Source organism: Saccopteryx bilineata, chromosome 5 (assembly GCF_036850765.1).
Source record: "Saccopteryx bilineata isolate mSacBil1 chromosome 5, mSacBil1_pri_phased_curated, whole genome shotgun sequence".
In the NCBI taxonomy this organism is placed as follows: domain Eukaryota; kingdom Metazoa; phylum Chordata; class Mammalia; order Chiroptera; family Emballonuridae; genus Saccopteryx; species Saccopteryx bilineata.
This window is the reverse complement of record NC_089494.1, coordinates 197305063-197331189: the sequence shown is the minus strand read 5'-3', so window position 1 is coordinate 197331189 and position 26127 is coordinate 197305063. Positions and strand designations below refer to the sequence as shown.

Sequence of the window (26127 nt, the reverse complement as noted above, 5' to 3'; positions counted from 1 at the left end):
TCCCTATATATCTCCCCTTTGCCCATCTCCACTGACCCCCAGCTATCACTATACTATTATCTGTGTGTGTATAATTTTTTTGCTCAATCTCTTCACTTATTTCACCCAGCCCCTCAACTCCCTCCTCACTCTGACAGCTGTCAGTCTGTTCTATGTATCTATGCTTCTGTTTCTGTTTTGTTTGCTAAATTATTTCACTCATTAGATTCCACATAGTATAAGCGAAATCATGTGGTATTCGTCTCTCTCCGACTGGCTATTTCACTCAGCGTAATTATCCCCAGGTCTATGCTGTCCCTCTTTAACATTCTCTAGCAGTGAGTTCTCTTTCTCCTCCTTTCTTTTTCTTCCTATTATGAATATCATTAACATTATTTTATAATATAATAATAAACTCATGTATTTAAATATATTTTATGGATCAGCGCATTGTAATTATTTGTAATTTTTTACCTTTGACCAGTAGAAACCCCTTCAAGTTACCTTTTGAGTCCTTTAGACTTGATATTAATAGTTTTGGGTAGCTTTCTTTCTTTTTAGTATTTCAAGATTTCTCAGGCTTATATGTTTCCTGTCACAAACCTGGAATCATCCAATTTTCAAAAAGTTTCTTTTAGTGGGAAATGATATTTTAAGACCAAAATATAGGTACTAGTGATGCTTATTGTTACTGGTTTAGTCATTGTTTCTAGGCCTTTCATGGAACAGAGCTAACATATAAATGCACACCCACAGACATACTCATTACATGCACAGTATACATACATATACACACATCACACATATATCTATATTAAAGACAAGCTGCCTCACAAGTTCACACCATAATTCCAATTAAACTATAGCATTTTCATTTATTCTTTTTTCTGCTATAGTTTTATCTCCTTTCTTCAGCATATGAATTCCGGTTCTCAGTGACATTGCAAATAAAATAATTAGAATATCTGATAAGTAATCATTTGCTCTATCTCTCATCAAACACATGATAGTCTCATATGATACTACTAACAGCAGTATGATTATTGCAAATATTTAAAAACATTTTATATATGATCTTCTAATTCTCCTTTTTCTAATTCTCATTTTTTGTATTTATACTATATGTATATATACACATGAGCTACTAGACTCTCTTCCTTTTTGTTCTTATCTAGTCTTCCTTCTAAATATAACTATGTATTTCTATACTGGCCCTTACATTGTTGCCTCTCTAGCCTAGTGGCTCTCAAAATGTGATCCAAAGAACTAGGGACCCCTAGATGACCTCAGGACATCCCCAAATTTTAACATATATTCGTAATAATATTAAGATGTTTTATACTAAGATGCTTATGCCCTTTCACTATGTTGACATCTGCACAGACAGTGCAAAAGCAATGATGAGTAAAAACACTGGCGCCTTAGTATAAATCAAGATAGCGGTACCAAACTCCACTAGCATTATTACATTGCTCACTGCCATGCATAGGCAAGAGGGGGAAATGCCAATTTTACCTACAAATGTTCTTGTTGGACCATAGAAAATATTAACTATACTAAATCCCCGTTCTTGAAAACACATCTTTTTAACATTCTGTTGGAGAGATGAGCTCTATGAATAAAATACTTCTTCTATGCTGGGCTGATGCTCTACCACTGAACCAACCATCTAGGGCCTCGGTGAATATTTATTTCAAGTGCATGCTGTAATCGCATATGTAAAAGATCTGCTCAACTTTCAGATTTAGCTTCTATGATTTCTCAGAGCCAAGTCTTCTGTTTTTCCCATAGTACTACAGTAAATGGCAGCTTGCTGTCTAAGATGTACTAGCTTAGTTCCACTCATTGGTTTTAGATAACCTTCCCTTTCTTTTGTTTCTATTGACCTAATCTTGTTTAATTTGATTCCACTCCCAAGAGCTTCCCTTCATGTGGAGCTCTGTCTGGAAGGGAACTCGGGTTGGTCAGTGACGAGGGTTCAGAAGGGCTAGATGACTCTAATTTATTCAGACATGCCTATAGATAGCCTCTGTTGGATTAGGCACACTTCCTCCCAATTTCACCTGCTATTCTTGAATTAGCTCTTTGGATTTTGCAGTGAATACTTAAACTTTGGGGATTTTCTGTTTTCTGGCCTGTTATTGCTTCCTCCTATTTCCTCTCACACAGACATCAACACCATGCATGTCTTTTGACAATGGGGATTTGTCTCCAGCTATTTCTCTGTTAGCATTTGGGAGGATGCCTCGTCACTTATTTTTGTTGTGAATGTTGTCCACGAGTTGGGATTTGCTAACTAGTAGCTCTGTTTTCACGTGGGGATTTGGGGATATTCAGTATTATGCTGCCATCATCTTCCCAGTAGTCAGTGGATTTTTATCCTTTCTTTAAACTCATACTGTTTCTGTTAAAAAAACATTCTTTAAAAATGACATAGCCCACCTGCTCCCTGCCAGGAAGCAAAGTTGCTCTGGAAAAAAGCAGACTCCTAAACTCTGATTTTCTAAGACACTAAACAACACCATTTCAATAGGGGTCCTCTGCCTCTTTTTGTCCTTAAGAACCTGACACCCAATGATAAAAGTACTTTTCTCTAAATATAGTGATAATATGTGCAAGGGATAGGTGCACAAGTAAACAAATAAGTTTCTAGGTTTTTTAAAAAAGAATAATGGAAAAATGAAGCAGCAAAGTAATCTCATCTGTTGTTTTAATTTGTTCAGGTCATGGAAGCTCACAATTCCATGTACACCCATAGACTCAATCGCTACTCAGCCATAAAAAGAATGAACTACCAATACATGCAGCAACGTGGACAAATGTCAAAAAGATTGTGCTAAGTGAACATTGCTTAGACCAAAAGACCTCACACTGCATAATTGCATTTATAGGAAATTCTAGAAAAAGAAAAAAAAACTGACAGAAAGCAGATTAGTGGTTGCCATAAGTAGGAGATAGGGTAAGGGATTGGCTACTAAGGTATACAAGAGCATTTCTATATTATGATAATGTGGTGTTTCCAGGACTGTCATTTGTCAAATATCACTACAGATCTTACAGATACCTTCACACATGCAAAATGACACATACAAGGTTATTTCTTTGCAAAAAAAAATTGAGATAAAACATACATTTCATAGAATGCCACCTATATATGTATATATAAAATATATACTATATATACTGAATATGTACTATAAACTAAATATGTAGTACGTATGTGTACATAAGTATACTTTAAGTTTCTAGGTACTTTGAAAGGAAAATTGAGTTTTTATCCGATGCTGGTGAAGGGAAAATGCCTGAAATAGTATTTAAATTTAACCTGTATAAAATTATACGAGTGGGAAAATTATGGGGTCACACAGCACAGTGAGACTCCTGAATCTGCCTGGACTCTCAGAATGAGATGGTGATTATAACTACTCTGACCTCATTATTGGGTTTCATATTTCTTATTAGCATTCTGAAAAAGAGAATGACAGGAGGAAATAAAAACAGGGGGAAAGTGACACACTTCATTATAACTACCAAGCTAGTCTGACCTAAATAGTAGCTGTAAAAATGGAAAAGCCTTTTACAAGAAACTACTGCCATTTATTATCCTAGAGACTAGATTAAAAACCTCCCATGATAGAACAGATTTCTTAATATCTAGGATGCTGACACTATAATTGCAGCAGGTATGCTTTGTCATTGCTGTTCACAGACTCATCATGGAGACCTTCACTTTTCAGCTAATTAAATGCCCCACACAGTTCATAGCTATGATGGAAAGCAGTGATGCCTCAAGTGTTAATATTCCAGTGACAGGAAAAAGCTCCATTTCCCCAAAGTACTAGGCAGTGTCATATATAACAGAGGCTGCTAACATTTGCAAGTATGTCTGTCTTAAGGGAAAATAGTAAAATAGAACATAGTAGACATGTATTCAAACATAGTACAAAATGGTGACAGTGTTGACAGCCATTTTAATGATACCAAAATCTTTTCATCGGATTCTTTGCTACATGCATTGAAATAGGATGACAAATTCAGATGACTAAAAGAGGGAAGATGGCTATATGATGCCATCAATTTTTTTTGAGTCTTTTTCTCCTACAACTCTGTAATAATTGATGACAATTCAAAAGCTTTTGTCTTTTAGTTTCTTATTTAAAACACATCAGGTTTACTTATGATTACTACAGTTTAAATCCAACACCTGAATATAGTAGGACAAGAACATGATTTGGAATAAGAAGATGAAGCACCAAATTTTACCCTTGGTCACTTATCATCTGTGTGGCTCTGAGAACAAGATTAATCTCTCTGAACCTCAGTTTTTTCACATGAAAAATGTTAAGTTCTGTCTCACAGTCTTTTGAGAAACTTAATTTAGAAGATGTAAATGTAACATTTCCATGTAACACAGTGTTTCTCAAAGTCTAACACAGAAATCACTCTAAGGATATGGTTAAAATACCAATTCTCATGCAGAAGGCCTGCAGTGGGTCCTGAAATGGGGGCTTCCAGGTGATGCCCATGCTACTAATATTTTATTGCTGGTGTCACCTAGACGCTGGCTAGACATGTAAACTCTTATGCCCTACCCGATACCTACATTTTGACAGAATCCCCAGGTAATCTGTATAAATATTAATGTTTGAGCATAGTGATCCAGCATCAGACCTGGCACATGGCAGATTGTTGTTTTAAATATAAGTTTTGAATCATCACAGAAAGAGTGTGTAGGCCTGGCTTGTACTCTCCAACAGCTACTCAATTAGCAACTATTTCAGTAAAAATCTGCATTGTCAAAAGCCCCGGTCATTATTTTCTTCACCAAATCTCATGTTGTAAGTATTTTATATAGAAACTACATTTACTGACTGAACATTAAGTTGTTTTCCTATATAGATTTATCAGAGATTACTCATACAAGCTCTTTTCAATATGATATAAACTGAGTGAACACAAAATTAATAGAATTCAAGCCAAAGCAAAGATGATTGATATTTGCATTAGCCCGTAATGCTTTATTGTGGGTACATAAATAAAATAAGGGCCCTGGCCAGCTGGCTCGGTCGTAGAGCATCGGCCCAGCTTGTTTAAGTCCTGGGTTCGATTTCCAGCCAGGGCACACAGCGCCGATCAGCTTCTCTACACTTTCCTCCTCCCCTTTCTCTCTATCTCTCTCTTCCTCTCCCACAGCCAAAGCTCAATTGGAGCAAAGTTGCCCTGGGCGCTGAGTATGGTTCCATGGCCTCTGCCTCAGGCACTAGAATGGCTCTGGTTGCAATGGAGCAACGCCCCAGATGGGCAGAGCATCGCCCTCTGGTGGGCATGTCAGGTGGATCCCGGTCGGACACATGTGGGAGTCTGTCTCTCTGCCTCCCCAATTCTCACTTTGGAAAAATACAAAAAAAAAAAATTAAATAAATAAAATGAATACTTAAGAATATTCTTAGGGAAATTGGGGCCCCAATTTAAGAAATTGGTTGCAGCCAGTTTTAAGAGATTGGAGCCCAGACTGTAAGTCAGTAAAGAATACATAAATATATATATATATATTGAGATTTCAGCTAATGTGCCACTGAACTGATAAAACTATTAATTTTAAAATAAATTACTGCTTTTAATAATAAATCAAATTTTTAATCCATTTGGTCTGAAACTGGTAAGGTATTGATTTCTAATTCATAATTTACAGTGTATAGTAACAATATGAGGATCAAATAGGAACCATAGTATTTTCATCTGTGTAAGAGAATTATTTTCTTTTTTGAAGGTCTCTTTCTTTAAAATGCCACAAAGTTTGACCCTGGTCAGGTGGCTCAGCAAATGAAGTGTCAGACTGGCATGCCAGAGGTCGCAGTTTCCAACCGTGGTCAGAGCTTGTAGAGAAGCAATCAATGAGTGCAAAAATAAACAGAAAAACTAAGTGAAACAGCAAGTTAATGCTTCTCTCTGTGTCTCTCTTTCTTCCTCTTTCTCTGTTTCTTTCTCTCTCTCAAATCAATAAAAAAGTAAAAATAAAATAAAATGCCCCAAAGTTTGGTGTTTCTTATGGAACAGAATTGCTAGTGACAAATTCTCTATCTGTTATCTCTTTGTTTGTTTGTTTGTTTTTATTTAGGAATGCCTGTATTTCTCTTCACTTTTGGAGCATGGTTTTGCAAGATACAGAATTCTTCCTTGACACTATTTTTTCAACATTTTAAATATTGCATCCCGTTGTCTCAGGCAATGAGAAATGAGAAGAACCAACTATTAACTGAGATCCTTGTAAATGAGTTGCTTCTCTCTTGGGCTTTCAAGGTTCTCTCTTTGTTTTTGGTTTAAAACAGTCTGATTATGATGGTTCCAGGTGTGGATTATTTTGAATTTACCTTGCTTGAAATTTGCTGAGCTTCTTGGATGCATGAATTCAAATTTTCCAACAAATTGGGACAATCCCAGCAACAATTCTTTGAAATATTCTTTCTGTTCAGTTCTCTTACTACTCTCCTTCCTGGTAGTACCATTAGGCATATGCTTTCTTGTTGGGACTACCATTATGCATATGATGATATACTTAATGGTGTCCCACAGGTCTCTGAGGCTCTGTTCACTTTTCTTTATTCCTTTGCCTTTCTGTTTCTCATATTGGATAACCTCCATTGACCTATCTTTGAGTATACTGATTCCTTCTTCTCCCTGCTTAAATCTGCTGTTGATCCCCTTTTATGATTATTTTCATTTCTGTTATTGTAACTTTCATCTCCAGACTATCTACTGGTTCTTTTTTATGCTTTTTATCTTTTAACTGATATTCTCTCTATTTGGTGAGATATTGCCCTTACTTTCCTTTGGTTTCTTTAAACATTATTTCCTTTAGTTATTAGAACACATTTAAAGCATCTTATGTAAAAGCATCTTTTTACTTATGTAAAAAGTCTTTGTCTGGTGAATATCATGACTGGGCTTCCTTGGAGTCTTTTTTTTTTCCTGTTATTTTGACCATATTATAATTTTTTTGTTCAAAACTAGATTTTTAATAACATGATACTGTAAGTACTCTGCATATAAGATTCTCCCTCTCTCGGGATTTATTGTTGTTTGTTTGTTTAGTGACTTTTCTGGACTGATTTTATAAAGCCTATATTCTTTGCTGTATGTGGCCACTGAAGTTTCTACTTGACTTGCTTAGTTGTCAGCTGATGATTAGACAAAGATTTTCTTAAATATTTAGAACCAGTAACTCTCCCATTTTTTACCAAGGGGCTCTGTGTGCAAGTTAAGGCAAACCTTTGATACTCATCCCGGCAGTTTATAACTCTGCCTTAGCCTTCAGATTTTATTTGTACAAAGCCTCAGAACAGGGCAGAAGTGAGAGATCAGGTTACTTCTCAGTTTTCTCCTGAGAATGGACACAACCTAGGGCAGACACATAATCTTAAGCATGCATGTAGTATTCTAGATTTCTAGGAATATATCAGCACTTTCAAAACCTTCGATGGAAATCTAATTTCTCAGATTTTTTTAAAGCTTTTTGTTTAGCCTATTGTTTCTTCCAACTCTTATTCATTGCTTTAGGCAGCCATGATGTTAACAAAAAAACAAACAAACAAAAACCCCACATTATATTTGACAAGTACCCTAAGAAAAATGTTGTTCATACAGGACACATTCCTAATCTGATAAAATGAAGACAAACCTCATTCGTGGAGTCTTCCAGGCAACCACTACACAGGTCAAACAATGACAATACTGCAGAAATGGAGCTTTGAAAGAGTTCTATGCAAACTTCTTCTGCTTATCCCAGGGGCTTCCAGACTTCTGCTTTCCACTGTGATTGTAGCGTGTTGGTTTTCAAGACAACTACAAAGCTAGGGAGAGAAAGATGGAAACAGAGAAAGTTAAAACACCACAGAGCTTGCTGTTATTACTGAGATTCAAGCATTTTTCTTGAATGAACACTCTCCAGATTCACTAAGTCTTTAGTTAATTTTAAGATTCTAAAATTTTTGATTCATAAAATTTTTGTCATTTGCTTTTATGGAGGCTAAGGATTTTTGGAAGTCCTTATTACACCATTTTGGCTGATATCACTTAAAATCCTGTGAAGCTTTTGAATAGTGAACCAAAGTCATATGGAACATTATTGTCTTGATACATTAGAAAGACAGACCATAGAACTTAGAGATTGTATTGGTTTCTATGTAGAGGGACCACTAAATTATCTTGATGTTTTAAGGCAGTTATCAGATGACAGGTCAAAGTGGCATTCTCCTGAGGAATATTTCTCATAAATAAATCTCAGTTTGCAAGGAATGTTGTAAAATGATTAAGAACCTGGTCTTTGGGTTCAAACCTTGAGTTTTCTCCTTAATACGTTGTGACCTTAGGTTACTTAAAATTCACAGTACAACGATTATAACTACCCATTCACATATTTATTTTAAAATCCAACTAAACTAACAAAAGTAAAGTTGTTGGTAGATTTCATGACACATAGTAAATGCTCAAGAAATTTTAGCTTCTATTGCCATTATCATCACCAAGACTATAGTTCTGCACTGCTAATAATAATGCTGAATATTCACCTCAATGTGGTCCTTTAAGAGTTACTTTCAAAATGTAAAGTAAATCAAAACTATTTCACTCATATGACTTTGTTTGCTATGCAATTCCAGGTACTGTGGTGGTCCAGCAATTGATGTCAATGATGATTAGCAAGCATGATTGCCTTTTCCCCAAAGATGCAGAACTGCAAAGCAAGCCTCAAGACAGAGTGAGCAACAACAACAATGAAATTCAGAAGAAAACCACCATGGGTCAGCTACAGAACAAAGAGAATAATAATACCAAGGACAGTCCTGTTAGGCGGTGCTCTTGGGAGAAGTGCGAGTCTCCCCAAAAAAGCAGCATAGATAATGGATCCCCCTCAGCTCTGTCAGGCAGCAAAACTAACAGCCCAAGGAATAGTGTTCACAAGCTCGATGTCTCGAGGAGCCCTCCTCTTATGGTCAAAAAGAATCCTGCCTTCAATAAGGGCAGTGGTATTGTCACCAATGGGTCCTTCAGCAGCAGTAATGCAGAGGGTCTTGAGAAAAACCAAACCACTCCCAATGGGAGCTTACAGGCCAGAAGGACCTCTTCACTCAAGGGGTCTGGTACCAAAATGGGTACCCACAGTGTACAGAATGGAACAGTGCGAATGGGCATTTTAAACACTGACTCACTTGGGAACCCAGTGAATGGTCGCAGCATGACGTGGCTGCCCAATGGCTATGTGACCCTGAGAGATAACAAGCAGAAAGAGCAGGCAGGAGAGTCAGGCCAGCACCACAGACTCTCCACTTATGACAACGTCCATCAACAGTTCCCCATGATGAACCTTGATGACAAACAGAGTGTTGACAGCGCCACCTGGTCTACTTCCTCCTGTGAAATCTCCCTCCCTGAGAACTCCAACTCCTGCCGCTCCTCCACCACCACCTGCCCAGAGCAAGACTTTTATGGAGGGAACTTTGAGGACCCAGTTTTGGATGAGCCCCCGCAGGACGATCTTTCCCACCCTGGGGACTACGAGAACAAAAGTGACCGGAGGAGTGTGGGAGGTCGAAGTAGTCGTGCCACCAGCAGCAGCGACAACAGTGAGACATTTGTGGCCAATAACACCAGCAACCACAGTGCACTGCACAGTTTAGTGTCCAGCCTGAAACAGGAAATGACCAAACAGAAGATAGAGTACGAGTCCAAGATAAAGAGGTAAGGAAAATCTAGAGCTCCTAAGTGCCAAAGAAACTCCCACTGTGAGACAGGCTCACCCAGAGGGTTAAATACTCTTCTTCCAGAGCCGGAAACCCCTATTCAAGCCCTAGCTTCCTAATATATAAACAGTGGGACTTCGGGAAAGTTCATTTTATCTCTGTGAGCCTTGGTTTCTTACTGTAAAAAATTTGAATACTAGTAGTATTTACCTCAAAAGCATGTAAGAAAGCACTGAGCATTGTCCCTGGCACAGAAGAGGTGCTCAATAATGCTATATGGATTGGTGCTAGAGGCTAGTTAGAGAGGAGCCATGAGGAGATGATGAAGGATGAGAGTCTGTTTTCACTGACAGAAACAAGCTGAAATGAGAGTAAAGAAAAGTGGTAAAACTTTTAAAAAATTCTTTCAATTGTTGAGTGCTGCGAGAGTCCTTGCTATCTGCCAAGTTGCAGGCCCTGAGGATTTGGCAGTGACTAACACATATGTAAACCCAGCCCTCATGGAACATACTTCCCTTGTACTGGAGAAGACATAACTAAGTGAAATAGGTCCCCGGTTAAGTGGAAGACTGAAGCAGGTAGGAGGCGCAAGCAGTGTTGGTGAGCGGTAAGGTGAAGTGTGGGCCTTATGGCAGGTTAAAGGGGATGCTGTGTGGATACTAAGATAGGAGCAAGTGGAAATGCCCAGGAAACAGGCTGAACAAGGAACGCAGGGAGGGAGCAGAGGACAGGTGACAGGACCTGGGGGTTCGGAGTAAGTCTTTTGCTTTTACTCTGAGATTGGAATCCATGAAGGTTTTTGAGAAAGCTGATAACATGAACTGTATTCATATGGACAAGGGAAACTGCAGCCTCAATGGGAAGCAAAAACTATGATTTATAAGGAAACAGCTATGCTAAAACCTAATTTGTGTCAGTTTACACCTTCTCATAAGATGGCCAAGGTAGGAAGAAGTTGGCTTAGCAACTTCTCCAGGGAAGCAACCCAGGCAACAGAAGGGGCATTGGCTGAGTGCTCCGTACTCACAGTGCCTCTTATCGTCAGAGTCTATGACTGGGGAGGCAGGAATACGGAGACTGGAGCCCAGGACACACACATACAATCTCGCACTGGAAACCTAATAGTCACCACACCCACATTTCACTGAGGTCACAGAAATGGCAAAACTGATCGTTTTTATGTTCTCCTTTCAGCATAGTGTAGGTAGGGGAAAGGACACAGCTAGCAAGTCAGGAGGCTCAGGTCAGCATGAGGGAGCTGTTCTAGTGGTCTCGGTCCCAGGCTCAGCTGTGGGTCATGTTGGGACTCTCCCTTCACAGCTGTTCTAGGACCCCAGTGATGGGATTCAGCTGGTTTGCACTGCTTTGGCACAATTGATGCCTGATTTATTGTCGAGTTTGATGAACTGGTTTTAGTTAAAATGGTGCTTGTAATCAGATTTCTCTCTAAGGTGGGAGCCTGGGCAGCCGCCCAAAGTGGAAATCACAGATTTATATTCCTTACTCCTTTTTTATTTGTTTTTTTTTTTGTTTTGTTTTTTTTTAGTTATTTTTGTTTTTTAGAGAGACAGCAAGAGAGGGACAGACAGGGATGGACAGATAATGGAGAGAGATGAGAAGCAACGATTCTTCATTGCATCACCTTTGGTCATTGATTGCTTTCATCATATGTGCCTTGACTGGGGGAAAAGGGGGGGGCTCCCGCAGAACGAGTGACCTCTTGCTCAAGCCAGTGACCTTGGACTCAAACCAACGACCTTGGGAGTCAAGCCAGTGGCCTTTGAGCTCAAGCCAGTGACCATGGGATCGTGTCTATGATACCACGCTCAAGCTAGTGACCCCGTAGACTCTATATCCACTGCACCACCACCTGGTCAGGCTCCTTACTCTTTTTTTTTTCTGAAGTTGGAAACGAGGAGACAGTCAGACAGACTCCTGCATGTGCCCGACCAGGATCCACCCAGCATGCCCACCAGGGGGCGATGCTCTGCCCATCTGGGGCGTTGCTCTGTTGCAACCAGAGCCATTCTAGCACCTGAAGCAGAGGCCACAGAGCCATCCTCAGCGCCCAGGCCAACTTTGCTCCAATGGAGCCTCAGCTGTGGGAGGGGAAGAGAGAGACAGAGAGGAAAGAGAAGGGGAGGGGTGGAGAAGCAGATGGGCGCTTCTCCTGTGTGCCCTGGCCAGGAATCAAACCCAGGACTCCTGCATGCCAGGCCGATGCTCTACCACTGAGCCAACTGGCAAAGGCCTCCTTACTCTTTTTTAACATTCATCTGTGTGACAGCATATTCCAAGCACCTGTAGAAATGTTCATTCCGTCCATAGGTGGAAAAACTTTGACGGAACTTATGCTTGTAATATTTATTTATTCATTTCATAAAACTCATTATACCTTTGATGAAATACTACATTTTAATTCCCTTGCATATGTTACTTCAATAAACAACCATATAGCATAAACAGAAAAGGTCCCAAACAACCAGGAGTGACAAGCTGTCATTGGAAATATCTTAACAGTTTTATTGTTTTTTGTCAGGTATTATTTAACATTTTTTATTAATATTTTAAAATTCTTAGAACAATCCTTTATCGTTCTTATTTAAGTATTAAATGTGTGAAATAATAAAGTACCTGTCGCATATTTTTCTTAATACTTAAAACGGTCATTTAAGGCAGAGGACCGGTTGTTGAGTTATTAGACTTCCTCCGCTGGAGGACCCAGTCCCTTGTGAACATCGGTCTTTGTTCTGCTTCAGCTGCTTCCACGGCTCCAAACCCCAGATGGTTTATTTTACATATAAAGTTGATCTTATTTCACTGTTTCCCATCCATTTATCAATTATTAGTCCAAAAATACATATTTTTCAAGAGCTATGGTGAATGTAAATATGTGATGAAATACTATATACATGTTAGATTGAAAAATTACTTAGAAAGTAGTTTTTATAAACTTTGCTAAATGGAAACTTGGTTTGAATTTTTTCCATATAATGTCAGTGACAGGAGGTTTAAATAAAAAGAGGAATAGTGTCATCACCTTATAAGGTTACTCCTCTTTCTGAATGTGGTTTTTAACACCACTGGCTACCAGAATTCGGAATTGCTGCCAGCGCACGGTGAGAAATGAACACTTAGCACGGGGAAACGAGAGGTGATGGTTGAACTTTGCATTAGGATAGGAAATAAGTTATCATTACAAATGGCTGCAGATGAACATATTCATTTATGAGAGCATTGGTGATACATTTATGTTCTGAGTCTATGGTGCAATTCAGAGACTGATAAAATAATAAAACTTTTCAATAGAGTGTCATCTCACTGGGTCCTTTCACTATAGCATTCTTACCACCTGAAAGGTGAAGGGAGAGGTATACAAAGAAGTAGGGCAGAGGAGATTCCACCTGCTCTAACCACAGAAATTCTTTTTAACTCCACTCACAAGTATTGAGGTTAGATAGGTGATATGTTTGTTTGTAATGAACCTAGATAGTTCATTAGGTGATAGATAAAATATAGATAATACTTTATCAATTATTGATTTTTTTTTAGTTTTTAAACATGTGAGTTTAGTGTTCTCTCCCTACCCCATAAGTTTCTTCCTTTATTGTATTATAGTCAGAGAAATTTATTTTTATGATATAAATTATTTGGCCTTATAAAAATTATTTATTCTTTTATTATTGGTTTGGGATTTTATATATGACCAATAGGTCAAGTCTTTTAATCAATCTGTTTAAATTTTTTTCTCTTTCTCTTCATTTTTATCAGATATATAATTTCTAAAAAAAGTACCTAAAAGTCTCCTAATTTTTGTGGCTTTATCAATTTCTCCTCATAATTATGTTATATCTTATATTGGATAATTTGAGGTTACACTGCTAGGTGAATTAAAGTTCAGAATTTTTCATATGTCCCTGATGAATTGATTCTTTTATCATTAAGTAATCATCATCTTTAACTGTAAAATGCATTTTGCCTAAAAGTCTATTTTTTTCTAGCATTGTTTCTGTACCATTTTTACATTGATTAATAACTTTCTGCCATATCTTCTCCATTTACTTTCTTTTATTTTTTATTAATTTTTTAAATTTATTGTGTTAACATGGACTCAAGTGTCCCACTCAATATAACACCTTCACCTCTCCAACAAGGTTCTCCGCATTGCAGCCTCTTTGCCCTATTTTCCATTTACTTTTAAACTTTATGTTCATTTGATCTGAGGACATACAGTTTTCAATTCTGGAATATTATTATCTAGAGAGGGATTGATTTGATTTTTACTTATTCATGCACTTTTTACTTATTCATGCACTCATTGGTTGACTCTTGTATGTGCCCTGACTGGGGATCTGACTACAACCTTGGTGTATGGTGACAATCCTCTAACCAACTGAACTATCTAGCCAGGGAGGTTGCCTTTTATTCTTTTGATGGCTTCCTTCACTCTGCAAAAAGCTTTTAAGTTTGATGGAGCTCCATTTGTTTATTTATTACTTTTGTTGCCTTTGTCTGCAGAGACACATCCAAAAATATACTGCAAGACTGATTTCTTTCTTCCGCTGATTTAATTCTGACACTTCACTCAGCTCATGATAGAGTTTTTGTGGTCCCTTTTTTGTACAGATAATTGATGGCATAAGCCAGGGGTCGGGAACCTTTTTGGCTGAGAGAGCCATGAACGCCACATATTTTAAAATGTAATTTCGTGAGAGCCATACAACGACCCGTGTACGTTAGGCATTATCTAATAAAAATTTGGTGTTGTCCCAGAGGACAGCTGTGATTGGCTCCAGCCACCCACAACCATGAACATGAGCGGTAGGAAATGAATGAATTGTAATACATGAGAATGTTTTATATTTTTAACGTTATTATTTTTTTTATTAAAGATTTGTCTGTGAGCCAGATGCAGCCATCAAAAGAGCCACATCTGGCTCGCGAGCCATAGGTTCCCGACCCCTGGTATAAGCTGTCAGTTGAATCACTTTCTACCTTTTTCTTCTCTGGTACTGGCGGCCTTTTCTCCCCCATGTGAAAAATAAAAAACTAGCTCCCACTTCAGTCCTCTAGCCACAATCAATAATACCCGTTGTGTGCTTCCCTTATTGTGCTAAATTGAAATATCTTCTTTGGTTATGATACTTGAAAGTGCTCTTTTACTTCTTAAGCATTGGGTATGTAGTTTTAAATATTTTTATATATTTTTCCAGCATCTCTCTTTGTTTGCTTAAGAGGGGTTCCTTTCTATATTCAACTCAGTCCATCAGAGTCCTGGACGTTTCATACAAGTGCCTGGTACATACAAGTATATCAATGTCATTTAAAGGATTGTCTTCTTTGGTATTTATGCTTGAGTTTCTTTCATTGTTTTTAATTCTAAAATAAATAGCTTTAGAAAGCAAAAATAATATATTGTAGAATAATTCTGGGTTGCAACCAGCACATAGCCAGGTTGTTATATAGAAATGTGGCCATGTGATCAAAACAGCCTCTAAACTGATTATAGAGTATGAAGAATAATTTTTTAAATCCTAGTTACTTTCAATAGGAGACCAGGTTTATTTTTGTTATTATCATTATCTGGATGAAATACCAACATATTTCAAAACAGAAAGATAATTGAGATTTTAAGTTTGATAATTGTTATTAAAATAATCAGATTTCTGAAAGGTACATGCGCATTAGCCTTTCAAAAATCCAGTGGTGTGATAACTTCAGACATACCCTGGAGACTTTAACTCAGAAAAGGAGACATCAAAAAGTCAATGATTATCAAGATTTGTGTTATAATAAACAAGTGCTTAATACTCCTCTTTGAACAACAACAAATTATGTTTTGAAACTTCGTGCTTATGGAGAGAAAACTGTTTTCAAGGATGTTATCTAAAATTATACTATTATCCAAAAGAATATGGCTATGGCTATCAATCTATAGAAATATAAATCTAGAGATCCTAAGACATGTTAACTTGGAAAACAGTGAGAATTACAGATAGAAGGTTATTTAGGTGGACTCCATTGTCGTAAAATGTAGATAGATTACTTTATTCACCACATGTAATCTCTACCACTCTTGTCCCTGTAAGGTGGCTACTTTTGGTACCACTTTTATAAGGTGGGACTCCTTATGTCTCAAAGAAGTTCATTCTTAGCAGTAGATTTACCAAATAGTGAAAAAAAAAAAGAAAGAAAAACTTTTAAATCATTGGACCTTGCTCCACTGATTTGAAAGGGCTCATTCCAATTTTCTAAGCATTGCAGAGACCGAGTTTAGAAAATACTTGTATCCCCCTCATACCGCAAGTGAATAAAATCGCTTTATCTTTTGATCTATCCCCTACACTCTGCAGCTTAGAACAGCGCAACCTGACCTTGGAAACAGAAATGATGAGCCTCCATGACGAACTGGATCAGGAAAGGAAGAAGTTCACAATGATAGAAATCAAAATGCGAAACGCAGAGCGAGCGAAAGAAGATGCTGAGAAGAGAAATGACATGCTTCAGAAAGAAATGGAGCAGTTTTTTTCCACGTTTGGGGAGCTGACGGTGGAACCCAGGAGAACCGAGAGAGGAAACACGATCTGGATCCAGTGAGCCCACTCTCTCCCGCTGTCTGGTGGATCTGGGAAAGACTCTGGGGGCTCCTGTGGGAATAGTACATGGGATCAGGTGGCTGGTCACCTGTCTGTACAGTGCTCTAACTGGTGAAGGAATATCATTTACAGACATCACCCATCCATATCTGCAATGTGTACCAAAGTCATATCATGCCCCATATGCTACTGTCAAGTGTTACAACTGGATATGTGTATATAGAGTAGTTTTTAAAAAGTAAACTAAAAATGAGAAGCATATCTCAAGAATTATTTTATTGCAAGTCTTGTATTTAAAATGTTAAATCAATACGTTGTTGCAATTTAGCTTGCTCTCAAGCTTCACCCCTTGCACTTAACATAAGCTATTTTTGGCATTGTGTTATCATCAGCTTATTTTATAGATCAATATTTTTATTTCTCTTTTCGCTGAGGAAATGAAGATAAGCAGATATATAAATATATATAAATATATATAAGATGAGTTATTAAAATCAGAAGAATACTTTGTGGCTGTGCTGTTTGTGCCAATAGACCTTACCATGACCAAAAAGAAAAATGTAAATAATTTTATAAAATACAGTAGAATCACCAGGAACTTTTGAACTGTTCTTTAAATGCCCTCTCTGACACTGCTCAGTTTTCTTGGTGAGATGATTTGACAAAGAAATTTTGGATTGTCTAAAAAGTCCCTTTCTCCAGCCCCCTGGTCTGCCTTGTCCATTCCACAGATGCCTGTCTGCTATGCAGGACGAAACTTAGAGTGGGAAAAATAAAAAAGGAAAGCATTTAACCAGTCATGCCTTGAATTACTCTGTCCTTCTGGGCTGAGTCTCGGTTAACTGCTAGATCAGGAGTCCCCAAACTTTTTACACAGGGGGACAGTTCACTGTCCCTCAGACCATTGGAGGGCCGGACTACAAAAAAACTATGAACAAATCCCTATGCACACTGCACATACCTTATTTTAAAGTAAAAAAAAACAAAACGGGAACAAATACAATATTTAAAATAAAGAACAAGTAAATTTAAATCAACAAACTGACCAGTATTTCAATGGGAACTATGCTCCTCTCACTGACCACCAATGAAAGAGGTGCCCCTTCCGGAAGTGTGGCGGAGGCCGGATAAATGGCCTCAGGGGGCTGCATGCATCCCGCAGGCCATAATTTGGGGACCACTGTGCTAGATGGTTACATGAGAAATTCTTCTTGCCATTTAAAAGATGGAAAATAATGCTTCCTAAACCACTCTCCCCACACCTGCAGTGCCATTCCGCGAGCACCTGCCCTCCACTCAGACCTCTCCCTAGCCCCCAGATAACTGCACTTTGAGATGCCAGCAGTGGAATAGTAATCAAGAAAGGGAAAATTTCACAATGATAGAAATAAAAATGTGAAACACTGAGTGAGCGAAAGAAGATGCTGAGAAAAGAAATAACCTGTGTCCCTCTCAGTTGAACTGCTAGTGTGCCACAGAGTGACATTTTTCTCTCACTCAGGCGGACTGTTCTGCCACCATCTGGGATTCTTTCTGAATGACAGCAGACAAAGGCATTTTGCAGCAAAAGAGAGGTGATGAAGGGAAAGGGGACAAGAAGGAGGAGACAGAAGAAACTAACAATGTTGCTTCTAATTTTTACAGCATTGTTCTTCCCTGTTGGAAGCATAGTCATTCACAATCATTTTAAAATGTGAATGTTTAAAGGTCTAATTTTGATAAATTTGTGAAAATAAATAATGAAAACTTTCAAGAGAAGCTCAGGTTTCTCAAGAGCAAGAGTTTTGGGAGAACAGTTCCTTACATGTCGATAAGACTTGCTTTTAAAAAGCTAAGCAAATAAATCTTTCACACATGAAAACAAAAAGTCAGTGAAGGCATATGCAGAAATAAATACTACTTACTTTATGGGAGTCATGTGTTTAAAGGTCCTATGTTTGTGTGACTTGTTTTTTTCTGACGGGGGGAGAGTAGTCTTGACAACATTCACTCTTGTCATTGTGTTGCTTTTGTTTAAATTCTTTCAGGGATGGAGTTTACATGGTCTTTTAGTATCAACTACTATCTACATGGCATGCCTTTTTTTTTTTTTTTACCTCTAGTTCTCCTTTCTCTATTTTTCCAATCCTTGAACCAGATACTTCCACCTGGCCATTCTATAAATAATTTAAACTCAAAATGTGCAAAATTGATCTCATAGCTATCTTTATCTTTTCTCAGTCCCTATCTTAAGTTTAAAAAAACAAACCTCAGATTCATCCAGGGAGCTATATGATGCAATAACAGTAAAAAACAAAGTTTATGCAGTCAACTCGTCTGCTTTAAATTTTCTATAATTTGCTGGCTGTTGCTGAATCTTCCAGACATCTCTTTTTCTCACCTACAGAGTGAGAATAATAAAAATAGAGTTCTCATAGACTTGTTACGTGGCTTCAGTGAGGCAACTGATGTTAAGGTTAAGCACAGCGCCTAGTAACAGGAAGGACTCCACAAATGTTATTTTCCCTACTCTGCTCTCTTCTTCACCTTTAAATTCCCTCACTAAGAACTGTCTGTTCCACCCCTCCCCTCTTTGATCAATTTCACACCTTTTGATGACAGCTCTTACTCAGCTGCTTCCGTTTCAGTATCTTTCCGCTACTTTCGCCTTTTGCCAGCTGCCATGTGACCATACTATGGCCTTGCTAATTACATTTCATGAGCTCTCACCCCCAGGATAACACCCTTCACACAGTGTAGAAGACTCTGGCCTGCAGTTTCATTCTCATCTCCTCCCGCTTCCTCCACACCTGCCATGCCATTCCTGCCTCAGGAACTTCCCACCTTCTATTGCTGTGTCCATTGTGACTGCTTTCCTTCCATCCAGCATACACCAACCATCTTTTTTTAGAGCTAAATCAAATGTCAGCTCCCCTATGCACCTTCCTAGGTTCTCACTGTGGTTAGTTACCTTCTTTGCACCCAATTTGCATATATCTCTTTTTGCCTTTCCCATATCTGAATATTTTTTTCACCAAATAAGAAGCACTTTAGGAAACAGCATGGTGAAGATAAAACCATGCCCTAGCAAGTTGGCTCAGTGGTAGAGTGTTGGTCCAGTGTGTAGAAGTCCTGGGTTAGATTCCTGGCCCAGGCACACAGGAGAAGTGTCTATCACTTCTCTACCATTTCCCCTCTCCTTTCTCTCTGTCTCTCTCTTCCCCTCCTGCAGCCAAGGCTCCTTTGGAGCAAAGTTGGTCCAGGCGCTGAGGATAGCTCCATGGTCCCCACCTCAGGCGCTAGAATGGCTCTGGTTGCAATGGAGCAAAGCCCCAGATGGGCAGAGAATCGCCCCCTGGTGGGCATGCTGGGTGGATCCCAGTAAGTCTAATTTTCTGCCTCCCCTCTTCTCACTTCAGAAAACTACAAAAAAAAAATAAGAAGAACAAAACCATAGGAAGCTGAGAGTCAGACAAAAATATAAATCTCAAAATACCTTAGACAAGATGCAAGAGGTTAACCAGTCACTTAACCTCTCTGAACTTGAGTGCTTTTCATCTATAAAGTGGACATAACTTCTATGAAGTTGGGATGTTGCAATAGGTGGAGCTGCCTATCCCATTGCCTGCCAGTTAGCTCCATTGATAGCTCTGTTGCTCAATGAAGCCTTTAGTGTTTTAGAATTGTATTTTATTGATCTTAAATCCCTCCCCTCCACTCTTTATGCCATAGAGTGCCAGCACCAAGAGTTGGCAATAAATTTGGAGAGATAGCCAAAAATTATGAGGGATGCTATTATTGATTTTAATTAATTGATTTTGGTGATAATGACCTCTATTCAATGAATACTGTGAACAGCTTCTCCATCTGGGTTTTTATTGGTTCTGCTATTAACCAAAAAGCCAAGAAAATATCCACTAAAAATTAACATAAGAATAAATTGGAAATAAGTACTTGGGAAGTATCAAGAATTCATTTGCTACATTTTGTATACACTTCTTTGAAACTACTTAGGTTAACTACAATGATTTTCAATTGAGCTCAGTTGAAAGGACTTGCTTACAAGTGTTGTCTATAATATTGGTTTTATTAGTCAAACTATAAATATATTGCTGGGTACTCTTTAAAGAACATTTAAAATAAAATTGCCTAAGACATCAGGGAAACGGAAGTGTAGCTTTTGTATGTAATTTTATTATGAAATATCTAAAAACTCCAAGTGGAATTTAATTATGGAATTTCTATTTATTTTTATTTATTCACAAGCTGAAGCTTCCTTTCAAAAAAATTAGATCATTCTAAGGTAAGCTAGTGATCACTGATTTAATTATCTCACCTTGGAAATCGGGAGGATACTAAAGACTGTGATACCAGCCACGCGCCCCAGTGTTTCTTCCATTGCAGAGATGTGCCCTGCTTAGAGCAGCAGCATAGAAAATAGTCCTGAGCTTTTGGATCCAGAGACGTGGATTTAAAACTTCACTCTGTCACTTTGTAGTTATATGAACTTAAGAAAAGTTATATAATGTTTGTAAGCCTTAATTTCTTTTTTAATATAAAATAAGGATAATAATAGTGTCTCTTCCTCACTGGATTTTTTTTTCTGAGAAATGAATGAATGACATGATTAGCACAGGACCTGCCATACAGTAAATGCTCAGTAAATGATAGCTGACAGCCCTCAATTTACTTATATAGAAAGGGTGTTTATGCTTCTAAAGAACATAACAGGATTCTAGCCTCACTAGCTTGCTCACCAGCAGCAGAAGGTGTAATTATGTCCAGGTCCCAGGAATTCTCAGTTTATTTTTGTTCACATAATCTGCCAGAGATTGATGGCAAGAAAGAGGCAACCCAAAGCATCCTTTCTACTCTGAGATAATACAGTTTGCATCTATGATATGAGAATAATGTATAAAGAACTACCTATAACTATCTTATCTCAACTCTGTCCATCTGTACACTGAAGTTGATGTATTACAAGTATTGGCTGAAATATAATGAAAGTGTCTAAGCATATGTACCAGTAAGCATGTCTAGATTCACATTAGCACCCCCATTGGTGAATATTTATTGAAGGCCTACACGTGCCAGGCCAGCATTAGGCTAGGTAACCTGGAAGGCCGAGTTTATAGTGCTAATTACCACATAAGATGAATGACTCTGAAAGTAAGAGATCACAAAAGTGAGGCTGGAAAAGGCAATGCAGAGCTTTGACTATGATTTGTGTCCTGAGCGATGAGGAGAAAGTTATCATACAGGGCGGTCATTTGGGGTCAGGGCCTTCCTAGTGCATGGAACAGCATGTGCAAAGTGCTTTTGGTGTGAACCTTTGAGAGCCTTTTCAATGAAAGAAAATTAACCTATTAAGTCTGTGCCATTCCAGTAGCATTGTGCAGAACAACTTTTACTTACATTATGAGATTTAAAAACACATTTAAGACCTGGTGACTTCTGTTTTATTCAAAGAAAGTGGTGAGAGCTGGCTACAATTTGCCTTGTTTGAACTCACAAACCACAGGAGTGCTGGAACTCTTTATGATTTCTTCATCACACAAGTAGGGAATGAGATGAAAGTTAGAACTTCCCAGTTTAAGGACCTCCTGCGGCATAGCGACAGTGATGTAAGAAATGAACAGTTCACTAGGAAGCCCACACCTGAACCTGATCTTGGAGTAGGAAGTTTAACTCATGAGACTGTGTCTTTTATTGCACCATTGATGGCTCAGGTGCAGGACTGAAAGACACGATGTATGGACTGTGAATATAGCTGCTCCAGCCCCTAGTAGAGAGGGTTACCTTTCTTAACTAAGGTAGCAATAACAAGAGAATAGTAAATTGTCTGATTGAGGAGTCAGATTGGCATCATTTGCTTTGAGCGAAGTTGTCTCTGATCTCTGAGGGAAGCTCTCAGTGTACTACCTGTTCTTGTGAAAGCACATGTTTGTGCCAGCCCTTTCTTCTCAACACACACTCCCTGCATCCTTGTGACCCACTAGAATTGATTAGGTACCACACCAAAGTAACCCCCTGGATTGTGCCTTCATGACTTCATTTTTGAGTACCGAGTGCCAAAATACTCCCATGCCATTTCCTGTCGCCTGTATGCTTATTCTCATATACCTCAGCATATTCCCTCGCTCGCTTCAAACTCTGATTCTCTCTCCACTCTTCCAGCATTTCCATTATGCCTTCTAGATCTTACAGCTGTTATCACCACCCCATAAATCTTCCCTATGACACAGTTACCTCCTAACAACGTCACTCTCCTTGCAGCTCACATAAGGATAACTATTTTTCCTTTTCACAGCCCTCATATCACTAGCCTGAAGGAGAGGTAGGTATTGCTTTTCTCTTTGCTGAAAGTTTCAGACCATTGCTTCTCTTTTTCCTTTATAAACTCTTTGGAAGGACATGCCACATGACCAAATATTTTAGTACCTAATCAACTATTTTTTCCCCCACCACTACGCATACACCATCCACCAGCTTGGCCACTCAGCTCTTTGACCTGCTCACTTCAGAAAATCTGGTTCTCTCCCTGAGTATCAGCCTCTATGCCCACAGTTTACCTTATACTACATCTTTGCCAATAACTGCACTAGCACCAAAATTTCCATTTCAAGTACCCATCCTCCCATCCCTTCTTCTCCTCCTAGGTCATTCCCTTTAGCACCATCACTCCAACAATCTTGGCACACTCCGAAGCATCTCCAAGCCATTGACTTGACCAGGTTTTCACGTGCTATCATCCCTTCATGTCATTGCTTCCCTCCTTGACCAGCTTAGCTTCTGTGGTTTGTCATCCTAATTATTCTTTTGTTCTCAAATCTCTTCATCTTCTCTTTTACCACTTTACTCATCTGAGAAGAAAACACATACACACGCACACACAACTTCAACTCTGGCTAAATTTAATATCTTTTTAATCCAAATTCAAATCTAAAAAGCTAAATATGGTCAAAGAGCAAAGGACCACCATGTTGACTTGTCTTACCTTATATTTATATAAATATGGCTCGCATGGCTCTCCTCACTGTTCAGTAGGCAATCTTCACATTTCCAAGATCCATTTTGCACTTCTTGTTTCAAACCTACATAAACCTTTCTCCTCATCATTCTCATCAGATAAACTTACTTCTGTCTTTACTGAGAAAAAAATATCAGAAGAGTATGCCCTTACATTCCATTATCATCTCTACACATACCTACATCTGTCCTGTACATATTGCCTCACCTCCTGATGCAGCGACTGCAGCCTGCTCCAACCAGCCCAGCTGCTTTGCTCATATACCAAAGCCCATCCCTCTAGTCTTTTCAAGCACATTTCTCCTTCAAGTAAATATTTTTTCTCTCTTGTGTAACCAATTTTGCTCTTTCTATTATTAGTGACATCAACATGTACCCATGCTATAATAGCTTTTTAAAAAATATTCTCTTTATCTTGTATTTCTCATTTTCACATCAATCTTCAGCTTCCCTTTTTAGAAAACAAAATTAATTTTCTGCACTTGTTTCTAATTCCTCATCTCCCATGTTCTTGAACTCATTTAAGTCATGCTTTCTTGCTCAGTAACTACAAGGTTAGCAATGATTTTCACAAAATCAAGTCCAAGGGTCAATTTTCAGTCCCCATTTTACTCAGCCAAACAGTAGCATTGTTCCAGTTGCCCATTCTCTCACTTTGGAAACACTTCATTCACTTGGCTCCCAGGACTTTTATGTTCTTCTCTACCTCACCGGACATTCCTTACAATACCTTCCTTTTTTCTGACCTCTACACATTAGAGTGAGAGTGCCTCCATTTTGGACTTCTCCTCTTTATCTAAACTTGTCCCTTGGTGGCTCCATGGTTTTAAATAATACTTGTAAAATACTTATAAAATACTTATACTCTCACATTCATTTTTAACTCTAGCCTAGTAGATACTCCTGCTACTTCACTTGTATATCTGATGATGTCCAACTGACATTTACACAACAAAGTATGATTTTCTTCCCAAATCATCTCCTAATTCTTTGTTCACCATTTCAGTTCACTGCACTATCATTTACCCCATGGTTTACATATATATGTGTGTGTGTGTGTGTGTGTGTGTGTGTATTTTTTTAATCAAGGTATCCCTGATCTTTTCTTTTCTATCACTAATCAACCCATTGGCAAATCTTGTCCTTCAGGACATATACTTGATATTTGAAATCTAACCCTTTCTAAGCACCTCCACTTCCTCATCCAAGCCCATCACACCATTCTAGACTGTTTATCCTATGCTGGACTCTGTTTCCATTTTTATCTTTCTTATATACTCTCTCCAGTCAGCAGCAGCTAGTGGGATCCTTTTAAAATGAAAATTTAGCTTATATCATTTTTCTGCTCACATCTATTTATCATCTCACCATATTTAGAGAAAAAAAAAATCTCAAGATCTTTCCATGCTCTGACCCTTGTCTATCTCTCCAATTTCATTTATTATCACATTTTCTCTTGTGTAGTCAGCTTCATGCACAGACTCTGTCATTCCTATATACAAACTCCAGGACCCTTGCACTTACTTTTCCCTCAGTTTGAAATGTTCTTCCTCAGATACATACACAGCTAACTCCTTTATTTAGGTCTCTACTCACATATCACCTCTTCTGGGAGGCCTGCTCTGACCATCTTTTCAAAATTGCAACCCTTATCATATCTTACCCTTTTAACCACTTTGTTTGTCTTCTTGTGCTTCCCGTTAGCTTACTCCCCCATTAGAATGTAGAATACACAAAGACAAGATGTTTGCCTGAATCAGCACAATGATGTGTGCCTAGAGCAGTTCTTAGAAGATTAAAACAATCAGTGTTTGTGGCATGAATCAATTTATGGCATGAGTGAATGTTCATAGCTCAATGTCAGATTACTGGTTCAGATATTCAGGGATGTTTCTAATGGGATCTTTTAATAGAAAATAAGAAGTGACTTCTTTTTTATGGTATTTTAGAGCTTCAAGCATCACCCATAAACCTCATAAGTTGCAGAGATTTTGCTTCATATGACAGTGTCACTGCAGAGAGATTCCAAGTTCCATTGTGATGTTGTTTGTTGATTTGGAGATTGTGATGCTAGAAATATGAACCTTGAACTCAATATTCAGGCCCAATAGTTCTCAGAGAAAACATTTATCGAAAATAAACTTTATGTAATGCAGAAAAGAAACTTCTGTGCTGTTTTGTTGTTGTTTTTGTTATTTTGTTTTGGCATCTGAACTTTTTACTTACTTTTCCTAGGATACACATAAGTCATTATTAAGGTCTAAATATGACAACACATTTCTCCTTCTATCTGTGGACTGACATTTGTTTAAAACAGACCAAAAGATATCGCTCTACCTTTTAATTAAAAGAATATTAGTGAAGACACATATATTTCCTCATAGAGTTAATGCAGGCAGGCCTCCTTGTATTTTTAATTTCCATGTCATTTTAAAAAATAAATCGTAAAAATGATTTCATCTATGTTATGAAAAATATATTAATTCATTAAGTGCACTTACATATAATTAGACAAAATGGTAACATTGAAAGTTTTCTTGTTTCATTGATTTAAGGAATAATTAAAATAGACTCATTTAAGTCACACCACTATTCTGCACATATCATTATGTTAAAAAGAAATAAATGAGATATCGATATTTTGATTTAACCACTTATTTTTAAACTGAAAGATTTATTTACTTTAAAACTTTGAGGATAAGAATGATGTTGTATTTCTCTCCTACCTAGGACACATAGATAGATGTTCAGTAAATGTTTTGAAATGAATGAATGTACTACTTAAAGATGTAGCTCAGAAATTAAAC

At 38.0% G+C, this 26127-nt stretch overlaps 1 protein-coding gene across 6 annotated transcripts in view; it reads left to right on the top strand.

Annotated features, from left to right (window-relative positions):
* ARHGAP24 (Rho GTPase activating protein 24) overlaps window positions 1-24366 on the top strand; it is an 881345-nt gene extending 856979 nt beyond the window's left edge. For all 6 annotated transcript variants that reach the window (XM_066233836.1, XM_066233834.1, XM_066233840.1 and 3 more), the window contains 2 exons: window positions 8637-9714; window positions 16070-24366. In XM_066233836.1, coding sequence (XP_066089933.1) covers window positions 8637-9714; window positions 16070-16313 — 1322 coding nt within the window. In that variant the 3' untranslated portion in view covers window positions 16314-24366. The remainder of the gene's footprint in view (window positions 1-8636; window positions 9715-16069) is intronic.
* Window positions 24367-26127: the final 1761 nt, after the last annotated feature.